This window comes from Maniola jurtina, chromosome 28 (assembly GCF_905333055.1).
Source record: "Maniola jurtina chromosome 28, ilManJurt1.1, whole genome shotgun sequence".
Classification (NCBI taxonomy): Eukaryota; Metazoa; Arthropoda; class Insecta; order Lepidoptera; family Nymphalidae; genus Maniola; species Maniola jurtina.
In genome coordinates, this window is record NC_060056.1 from 2075081 (window position 1) to 2086350 (window position 11270).

General features: G+C 37.9%; 1 protein-coding gene across 9 annotated transcripts in view; it reads right to left on the minus strand.

Moving 5' to 3' along the window:
• Positions 1-527: 527 nt before the first annotated feature.
• Positions 528-11270, minus strand: part of LOC123879660 (segmentation protein cap'n'collar-like) — a 133034-nt gene continuing 122291 nt past the window's right edge. For 6 of the 9 annotated variants that reach the window (XM_045927499.1, XM_045927497.1, XM_045927493.1 and 3 more), the window contains 11 exons: positions 8960-9046; positions 8228-8339; positions 7701-7797; positions 7237-7342; positions 6456-6556; positions 5363-5477; positions 3922-4011; positions 3037-3167; positions 2526-2699; positions 1434-1536; positions 529-776 (listed from right to left, as the gene is read on the minus strand). In XM_045927499.1, the coding sequence (XP_045783455.1) occupies positions 712-776; positions 1434-1536; positions 2526-2699; positions 3037-3167; positions 3922-4011; positions 5363-5477; positions 6456-6556; positions 7237-7342; positions 7701-7797; positions 8228-8339; positions 8960-9046 (1181 nt within the window). In that variant the 3' untranslated portion in view covers positions 529-711. Of the gene's footprint in view, positions 777-1433; positions 1537-2115; positions 2251-2525; positions 2700-3036; positions 3168-3921; positions 4012-5362; positions 5478-6455; positions 6557-7236; positions 7343-7700; positions 7798-8227; positions 8340-8959; positions 9047-11270 lie in introns of all 9 variants that reach the window. The other 3 variants (XM_045927500.1, XM_045927501.1, XM_045927494.1) reach the window with 2 other exon arrangements.

Genomic DNA, 11270 nt, shown 5'->3' on the forward strand with positions numbered 1-11270 from the left:
TAAATTTATAAAAGAAAAAAAATCCATCAAATCAACTTCCAAAACAAATTTTCATAATCAGGTTTTGACATACAAGTTTAGAGCAATAATGCAATAATTCAAAATTATATTATTCTTATCTCACAGAATCGGTGAATCACACAATTGATATAAATCATGCTTTTTACTCAACGTTCATTGACCTCTAGCGTCAGTCAGATGTTTTATTTGCAATATATTGTGAACTTTAAAAAAATACAGGGCTTTTTATTTTCTTCGCGTTTTTTTTTTGTGGTATCTTATTAGTAATCATCAGTAACTATTGCCTGTCTTTTGCTAGCGTTCTGGTTACACTGTATATTTAGCAGTGCAATGTAATTAAGAGAAAACAAAGATTATGGTCTCCGTCTGTGTTGGTGTTAGCTGGCGGGCGTGCACTGCCTTTTTGGAGTGTTTTTTTTTTGTTAAAACTGACTGAAAAGCGCTCTAAGGGGATGCCGTGCGTGTGTCGGCGAGCGCCGGCACAGACGGGGTCCATACTTGTATAGTTTCCCTAACTTGTTACAAATAACTACAAACTTGACATTGGCTAATCTTTGTAAAGCCAGACGAGAGAGAAAAAAGAAACAAAGATTTTATTCATTTTTCACAAAAACTCTAGGTTTGCTCAACGTGTGATTCACCAGTATGTCAGTAGTATGTATGAGTGTGTGTCTGTGTGTGTAGCGGATGTCACTGTTCGTAGTTCTTTGCCTTGCGATCTAGATCTTCGTCCGACGCGCGGTTCATAGGGTGATCTGTAAACAAACAAGATAAAGTCATCACTTAGACCCGACTACTACCCGCGAACCACCGATAGATTCGCTATCTATATACATAGACATAGTAAAATTGTTCTTCTGTCGCTCGGTGTATTTTAACACTAGCTGATGCCCGCGACTTCGCCCGCGTGGATTTAGGTTTTTCGAAATCCCGTGGGAACTCTTTGATTTTCCGGGATGAAAAGTAGCCTATGTGCTAATCCAGGATATTATCTATCTCCGTTCCAAATTTCAGCCAAATCCGTCTAGTAGTTTTTGCGTGAAGGAGTAACAAACATACACACATACACACAAACTTTCGCCTTTATAATATTAGTGTGTGATAGTATGATTGTACTACATTGATGAACTCCCATATATCCCACTTGATACAATAGCAATAAAAAAAATTATGGACACCTTCACTTTTTTGGATGTTACCTACATCCGGTCCGACCATAATAAAGAATTGATTGACACTTCATTCATCAAAATCAATTACAAACAATATGTTTTCAAAAAGCGCATTCGGAATTTAAATAAGTAAGACCGCGATTTTGAATGGTGTGCGGACAGATCGGTGTCCCAGTAGTAGTAATAGGTAATTAAATCAGTTCGCTTGTATGGAGTGTGTGGGTACGGTAATATCCTCACCAGAGTGCTGCATCTTGGGTACCAGCACGACGTTTCCGTCGGCCGCCTGCTGCAGGGAATATTGAGCTGACGATAGCGGCCTGCCGTCTTGATCGCGAAGGTTCTAAAACAAACGAGAGGATTGCTTATTGTATATTGTATAGCAGTAAAGAAATCGAAGGAAATTCAGTTGAAATGAAACCGGTCAAGTGGGGTATTAATTTGGGGTAAAAGATACGTCAGTTTTAGCTAAGAATGCCAGTTTTGGCTAAGTATTGTCAGTTTTGGCTAAATTATGTACTTTTTGGGTAAATAATGTTCGTTTTCGGTAAATAATGTACGTTTTAGGTAAGAAATGTCAATTTACTTTAAATAATGACAATTTCGGCTAAGTAATGTCAGTTTTGGCAAAGTAATGACAGTTTTAGCTAAGTAATGACAGTTTTGGCTAAGTAATGTCAGTTTTGGCAAAGTAATGTCAGCTACGGTAAAGTAACATCAGTTTTGGTTAAATATAATGTCAGCTTTGACTAAATAATGTCAGTTTCAGCTAAGAAATGCCCATTTTGGCTAAGTAATGTCAATTTTGGCTAAGTAACGTCAGTTTTGGTTAAACAATGTCAGTTTTGGCTAAGCACTGTCAATTTTGGCTAGTATCTACTGATAGATGTGGCTATATTTCGTCAGTAAATGATATACAAACCTGGAATACATGTCGGTACAGCGCAGCGAATCGCTCCTTCACACGTTGTCTCTCAGCCAATAAGGAGTGGTGGTCTCTTTGCGTGCGCGCCTTGCGATCGCGCACCGTGCGTACCTCGTCGGCAAGGGAGGTTATTTGGTCCAGTTTCCGATATTAAAAGTATCGCCAAGTTTATGTTAATTTGGATACTTTGGGCTAGCTGATATCAAGTTGACAACCTTTAACTCTGAAGTAGTTTAGATGCACTAATAAGTTTGGGGTAAATGATACGTCACGTTTAGCTAAAAATGTTAGTTTTGGGTAAGTAATGCCCGTTTTAGCTAAGTAATGTCAGTTTTGGCTAAGTAATGTCAGTTTTGGCTAAGAAAGATCAGTTTTGGCTAGATTTCGTCAGTAAATGATATACAAACCTGGAATACATGTCGGTACAGCGCAGCGAATCGCTCCTTCACACGTTGTCTTTCAGCCAATAAGGAGTGGTGGTCTCTTTGCGTGCGCGCCTTGCGATCGCGCACCGTGCGTACCTCGTCAGCCAGGGAGGTTATTTGGTCCAGTTTTCGTTTCCGACAGTTTTGGGCTGCCACCTGAACAAGAAAAATAATTATTACGCCTTGCTAAAGCTCATTTTTGTTTATATTCACGCGATTTTATTAATATTCTGACCTATTACTATTATTTTTTAATATTTTTTTTACTTTTGTGTTTTTTTTAAATCTTTTTGTTATTTTTTTAGGGTTCCGTACCTCAAAAGGAAAACGGAACCTTTATAGGATCACTTTGTTGTCTTTCTGTCTGTCGTGTCTATCAAGAACAGTCTTTTTAAATATTTTTTACTATTGTGTTTTTTTTATCTCTTTGTTATTTTTTTCTATAAAACGATGGTTAAATAAAAGTATAATGAAAGTATTAAAATATGTGTACCTTATTCTTCCCCCTGCGCCGAATGTCCCTTATAAGGGACAGTTGCGCCTCGCTCAGGTCGTGTTTGGACAAACGCTCGTTGAACTCATCCATCGGGAGATTTATAATGTCCTGGACTTCTAAGGGAATGCCTATAAAGAAAAAGGCTGAATTATAGTATATAAAAAAATGTGCATTTCAGATCTAGGTATATAAATAAAAAATCAATTGCTACATGTTTAAAAAATCATCATTTGAGAACGAATCGACCGATTTGAATGATTTTTTTTGTTCGTAATAATAGTTGTATGAAAGAATGTTTGCATTAAAGATTTTTTTTGGAAAATTATTTTAACCCATTGTCCATTATAAAGTACATATCCTTTATAAAGTGCAAACGCAATGCTTTGACACGTTTCTTGTCTCACGAGAGATGTAACCACTGCACCCTCCATTTAACTTGCTCCCATCCTTGAGTCAACTAAATATAGAATACTAGAGGATGCCCGCGACTTAATCCGCGTGGAATTGTTTGATTTTACAGGATGAAAAAGTTGCCTATGTCAATTACACGGACGCAAGCTACCTCGATACCAAATTTCATACAAATCGGTCAAGCGGATGAGTCTTCAGGAATCCCGTGGGAACTCTTTGATTTTCCGGGATAAAAAGTAGCCTACGTCCGTCCCTGGGATATAAGCTAACTCTGTACCAGATTTCGTCAGAATCGCTTAAACTGTTGGGCCGTGAAAAGGTAGCAGACAGACAGAGACACAGACAGACACACACACTTTCACATTTATAATACAAATGTATTATAATACAAATAATACAAATATAATAAATATATAATATAATATAATACAAAGTATGGATAACGTTACATGTCCTTTATAAAGTACATACCCAATGCTTTAGCTCGCTTCTCGTCCCGCGAGAGATGTGACCCGCCGCCGCACCCGCTGTCGGACGTGCTGCCATCCGTTAGTCGACGGACTGTAGAATATAACGATAACGTTATATAACTGCGGTTATACTAATAACGTTATAATTACACATTATAACGTAACGGATAACGATAACGATGTTACCAAATATGCTATTTTATCAATTTAATATTATGATATTTAATAACGTTATTTAAATCATGTTAAAATTACAAATTATGATTATATTAACTTTATTTTTTAATTTAATAATATGATATTAATGGTTTCTTTACTTAGCAAAAATGTAGCAATTAATTTTATTTTTACTGTTATTTAAAGAATTTTGGAGCTTTTTTTGGATTTATCTGTACACAGTGCCGTTTAAACTGTAGATAAAATCATTTGTAAAAGAAATAACACGAGATAGTATAATGGATACATTTTAGAACTCACTCGCCATATTTGCTCTAATATGTCAAGTGTCAACTATCATATAAAAAGTACGGTTTACCCATGGGTTTATCCCTTGATAAGGAACTAAAAATCATACTTTTGACATGAAAGTTGATACATAGAGCAACAAGTGTAAATTAAAAATTTATAACACCCCCGACGATCCAAAGTATTTGAGTTTTCCAAAACATCATTTTCAAATAAATAATTATGTATTTAGGCAACGTCCATCTTGACAGCTTGACATTTGTCTATTGACATAATATTATTATGAACCTAACGGTTATCTAACCTTCTTTTCTACAAGAAAACTAGAAAAGAGCTGATAACTCTTAAACAGCTGAACCAATTTTTTTAGATTATAGCTAAGAACACTCTCGATCAAGCCACCTTTCAAACAAAAAAAAAACTAAATTAAAATCGGTTCATTCGTTTAGGCGCTACGATGCCACAGACAGATACACAGATACACAGATACACAGACACACAGATACACACGTCAAACTTATAACACCCCTCTTTTTGGGTCGGGGGTTAAAAATAGTGAGTTAGTTGTCAAAATGTACGCACTATAAGTATATATTACGTCTTAAGTAAAAAATATAAGATTTATAAAGGTGGGTAGGCATATAATATGCATACCCATGTCATAATGTAATGCAACAGACGGGTTAAAGTAAAATTTTGTAATATTTAGGGTTCCGTACCTCAAAAGAAAAAACGGAACCTTTATAGGATCATATAATTAATAAGTATTTGCAATTTTCCAAGTAAGATAACTATACCAAGTGGGGTATCATATGAAAGGGCTTTACCAGTACATTCTAAAACAGATTTTTAATTATTATTATGTGTAATAATTTTTGATTTATCGTGCAAAGTGTCGACAAAAATACTCGAGTACGGAACCCTCGGTGCGCGAGTCTGACTCGCACTTGGCCGGTTTTTTTAGACAATTTAGTTACCTCTCTTATCTCGTGGCGGCTGCCGCTCGGCCGGCAGCGGCGCGCTGTAGGTGTGGTTGTGTCGCACTCGGTCCGACCCGAACCCGAACCTGGGACCCGGACTCGGTACTGTACTCTGTTGAACAATCCATACTGATATTATTCACTAGCTGATGCCCGCGACTTGGTTCGCGTGGATGTAGGTTTTTAAAAATCCCGTGGGAACTCTGATTTTCCGGGATAAAAAGTAGCCTATGTGCTAATCCAGGTTATAATCTATCTCCATTCTAAATTTCAGCCCAATCCATCCAGTAGTTTTTGCGTGACGGAGTAACAAACACACACACACACAGACACACACACAAACTTTCGCCTTTATAATATTAGTGTGATAGTGTGAAGTGTGATGCGAAAGTATGTCTGTGCATCTGTCACTTTTACACGGCCCACTGGTTAAACAGTTCAGACGTAAGGTAAAGTCAAAGTCATTTATTCAAGTTGGGTATTATTGTACACTTTTTGATTGAAATCATCAAACAATGATGTATATTTATATACGTCGACATTCCATGTACACGCACGAAACGTTTCGCGTCTTCATTCCTCATACGCATGGCTAAGGTTTAGAATACTCTTTCGCGATCTGTGTTTCCTACCAATTACAATCCGTGTATCTTTAAAACAAGACTGAATAGCCACCTTCTAGGTAAACGCGTCCAATCTTAGGCCACATCATCACTTTCCATCAGGTGTGATTGTGGTCAAGCGCTTGCCTATAGTGAATAAAAAAAAATCGTGGTAATAATTTCGTTAACTTAAAACTAAAGTTATGAGGGTATGTCGTAAGATCATAAGTTTACAAACATACTTAGCTTCCCACTAGATTAGAATATGGAGTTATTCTAGTGGTGGACCAACATTGGCGGTACCTCTGGTACTGTAAATGCTCATGGGCGGCGGTAATCACTTAACATCAGGGGAACCACCTGTTCACTTGCTCGCTATTTTTTTTTTAAACCGCTGTTTATGCGTAGCCATCTCTCCTCTCCTCGGCTCCGTACTACTCACTCGACACTATTCTCTATCTCTCTCTCCTCGCTTTACAATGGGTTACCTGTAGTAACGTGTGGCTAGAGTGCGGCGAGTTGATGTCCAATGCTGGCTGTAAGGCTGGCACGTGCGGCGGTGCTAGTTGTGGCCGAGAGTTGTACTCCACTGTTGAAAAAAATAATACACTAATATTATGAAAAGATTGCATAGTAAGGGTTATTAAGGACTGTGTTGGTGTTGGCTTGCGGGCGTGCTCTGCCTTTTTGGAGTGTTTTTTTTTGTTAAAACTGACTGGAAAGCGCTCTAAGGGGGTGCCGGGCGTGTGTCGGCGAGCGCCGGCACAGACGGGGTCCATACTTGTATAGTTTAACTAACTTGTTAGAAATAACTACAAACTTGACATTGGCTAATCTTTGTAAAGCCAGACGAGAGAAAAAAAGGGTTATTAAAACACGAATGTGGATTATTTAAATATAGATATACTTGAATAATATAAATATTTTTATCTACTTTTATGAGTCTTAAAATCCTGACTATAAAATCAAAATGTGTAACATATTGGTATTGGCATATAACGATAAGTGTTTCTTTACTATTTAAATCCTATCCAATTCGTTATTAATCGTATCCAGGGTTGCGGGGTTCAGGAGATATAATTTATATCCTCGAAAATATAGCTCGGTCGGTCGAAAAAATACCTAGAGTTTGGGATGTAATATATAGTACATCTCAGTGTAAACAGTTCCATTTCAAAGTAGGGTGAGCGATATTAATTTATATCTCATGATATATATTATATTCCAGTCTGAAATGAGCTTAAAGCTTATTTGAACAGCACTACTTACCATTGTGCATATGCATGTTATCGTGGTATGTCGGTTCGCATTCATACTTAATTACACCAGGAGGTCGCGACGGAACTATAGGCTCTAAGGGGGCGGCCGGTTGTTCCTGTAACAAAAAAACTGTCAAGTGAGGGTCCCGAAGAGGCATAGAATAGGGAATGGTGGAAAAATCAGGGGAGAGGACTTTGCCTAGACGTGGTACAGGCTTTTTCTTAAAGAATACTAGACGATGCCCGCGACTTCGTCCGCGAGGATTTAGGTTTTCAAAGATCCCGTGGGAACTGTTTGATTTTCCGGGATAAAATAACTAAACCACCACAGACACAGATATTAGTTTCTAAAATATGTCTGCAAAATTTCATGGACTTTGGTTGCTTAATATTCAAATGAAATTGGAACTACGATTGTATGAAGCAAGTAACGGAGAGAGCCCTGTTAACTTTATTTCTATGATGTCAAGTTACCTGGAAGCACCGTTTGCCGAACATATGATGTTTTTTCTGCGGCGCGTGCGACGTTCGCTCGCGGCCATACGCGTTGTCATACGGCCGGAATTTAGAACTGGAACAATATGAAACACCATGTATAAAATGGGATACTACAGTAGTATTCCATAGGGTAGGGTACAGTAAAGTACTTACTTGAAACCAACAGTAACGGTTGAGTAAGAACTTTACTGTAGTTTTTTTATTCAGTTTTTTTGGCTCTAATGATTAAAAGATCCAAAAAAAATCTGAATAAAAACATTCTGCTACTGAATTTGGTGAAAGAAAAGTTGTCCTTTTCGAAAATCATTTTTGGGAAGACAGAATCAGAAGGATAATCATCTGTTTCAGTAAAACCGGCCAAGTGCGAGTCAGACACACACTGAGGGTTCCGTACTGAGGGGTCCGGACTGACAGACAGACAGACAGACAACAAAGGGATCCTATAAGGGTTCCGTTTTTCCTTTTAAGGTACGGAACCCTAAAAATAATAATTAAGTGAATACCTGTGAAACTCCTGCGCAGAATCGCTGCCGTCGCACCACTCCCCGTCAGACAGAGACGGCACTCGTTCCGACCCCATCGACGACACGGCACTATCTGATGCCGAGTCGCGCTCTGAAACCAAAGTAACCGATGGTAGATTCACTTAGCGATAATGCTACCTTCAAAAGAAGAGTGAATAGGCAGCTTCTGGGCAGGCGGGCTCCATCTTAGGCTGCAACCTCTCCTATTGGGTTTGCAGTCAAGCGCAAGCATTAGATATACTTAGTTGAAAAAAACTGGCCAAGTGCGAGTCCGACCCGCGCACCGAAGGTTCCGTACTCGAGTATTTATTCGACATTTTGCACGATAAATTATAAACTATTTTGCATAAAAATACTTAAATAAAAATCTGTTTTAGAATGTAGGTACAGGTACCCTTTCATATGATACCCCACTTGGTATAGTTATCTTACTTTGAAAATTTAAACACTTTTTTTTAAATGATGTAACTACAAATTTTACGGTTTTTATCCTTTACTTGTGCTATAAGACCTACCTATCTGCATGATTCTAGGTCAACGGAAAGTACCCTATAGGTTTTCTTGACAGACACGACGGACGGACGGACGAACAGACAAACAGACAGACAAACAGACAGACAGACAGACAACAAAGTGATCCTATAAGGGTTCCGTTTTTCCTTTTGAGGTACGGAACCCTAATAATTAAAATAGAATAGGTTATGTACTTACCGGTGGTCATAGGCATGTGCGTGTGATTGTGAGACGCAGAGACGTGCGCCGACGACGCGCCGTCCAGCATACGCATTGTGTACATGCCTGGAACAAGTGATAAGCATATTATTTACTAGCTGTGCCCGCGACTTCGTTCGCGTGGAATAGCTCTCAGCGCGCTTTATATAGCCACGGACGCTCAGGCGCGAGGCGTGTAGTACGTACTCTGTACGTTAAAAATGTTCGCCGTGATTCTTTAAATTGACATAACTTTTTTATTTATGAACCGATTGACATGAAATAAACACTAAATGTTAAGTGAAACTTACTACAATATATTAGTGAAAACCGTATCTAAATCGAATAAGCCGTTTCTGATATTAGCGTGCACAAACACACAGACAAACAGACAAAAAAAAATTACAATTTCGGGTTCAGCATCGATATAATAACAACCCCTGCTACTTTTTTTTATATATATTTCCATTGTACAGACACCACTTTTCTACAATTTTATTATATGTATAAATTTCTCTCTCGTCTGGCTTTACAAAGATTAGCCAATGTCAAGTTTGTAGTTATTTGTAACAAGTTAGTTAAACTATACAAGTATGGACCCCGTCTGTGCCGGCGCTCGCCGACACACGCACGGCACCCCCTTAGAGCGCTTTCCAGTCAGTTTTAACAAAAAAAACACTCCAAAAAGGCAGAGCACGCGCGCCAGCTAACACCAACACAGACGAAGTCCAAGTATATTATACAAGTGATAACTATAGCTATACAGGGTATAACCAGAACGCTAGCAAAAACGAAGACAGGTGATAGTACTGATGATAAGATAAGGTACCATAAAAAACTATGAAAAAAAAATTAAAAATCCTGTATTTTTTTAAAGTTCACAACATATTGTAAATAAAACATCTGACTGACGCTAGTGGTAATTCGACAGTCACGATGACATTTGAAATTCATCAAAATGACTATGTTAACACTTATCAGTGCTACGCCTGTACCTATGAGAGAAGTTAGTATAGGGCTCTCTGTAACCCATACAAATGATAGAGACAAACAAAAAACTCAGTGGGCGTTAACCATTTTGAGTCACCAGCCAATCACGAACGTGTTTTCGAAAAACATTCGAAATTCAATTCGAAAACATAGGTGTCTCAAAAAGGTTGACACCCAATGAGATTTCTCTCTCTGTCATTTGTATGGAATTGCGTAAGAGAGAGAGCCATATATTAACTTCTTCCCGTGTATACAGTATAGTACCTACCTAGATTGTTACCTTGTCGTTACAAAGAACTCGACAGTCACGATGACATTTGAAATTCATTAAAATGACTATGTTATCACTTATCAGTGTTATGCCTGTAATCTGTACCTATGAGAGAAGTTAGTATAGGGCTCTCTCTATTACGCAATTCCATACAAATGACAGTGAGAGAAATCACATTAGACGTCAACCATTTTGAGTCACCAACCAATCACAAACATGTTTTCGAAAAACGTTCGAAATTCAATTCGAAAACATTTCTCTCTCTGTCATTTGTATGGAATTGCGTAAGAGAGAGAGCCATATGTTAACTTCTTCCCGTGGATACAGTATAGTACCTTCCTAGGTCGTTACCTTGTCGTTACAAGGAATTCGACAGTCACGATGACATTTGAAATTCGTTGAAATGACTATGTTATCACTTATCAGTGTTACGCCTGTACCTCTGAGCGGTGTGTTGATTTTGCTTATCACGTCTTAGAAACAATATAATGTAATAATATGACATTGTCTTGTGTTTACAATTTGTATTATAATTTCTTGTAAAATATCTATGTGTGTACAACACGTGTAATCTGGGAAAGGACTCATTATATAATAATTGCTCTGTGTCAACTGTCATGTCAAAAGTACTGTTTGCTATTGTATCCACAGAGAGAAGTTAGATAGTTCTCTCTGTTACGTAATCCCATACACATGATAGAGACAAAAGTCTCAGTGGGCGTTAACCATTTTGAGTAACCAACCAATCACGAACATGTTTTCAAAAAACATTTGAAATTCAATTCGAAATCTTTTCGAATTTTTTTCGAAAAGTTTCGTCTAATATTAGTTTAATCTATAGAGCGCACTTTGACTTTGCTTAGACTTAAGTTTCATTTAAAACGAGACAGAATTATGTCAGGGTATAACGCTGTCTCGTTTTAACAGTGTTCTAATTCTGAGCAACTCTCTCTATATCTCAGATATAATTGTCAACTGTCATAGCAAAAATACGGCTTATCCTCAGACTAGCGTCCCGCCCCAGCTTCGCACGGTTAGCTTGTTAGTTTT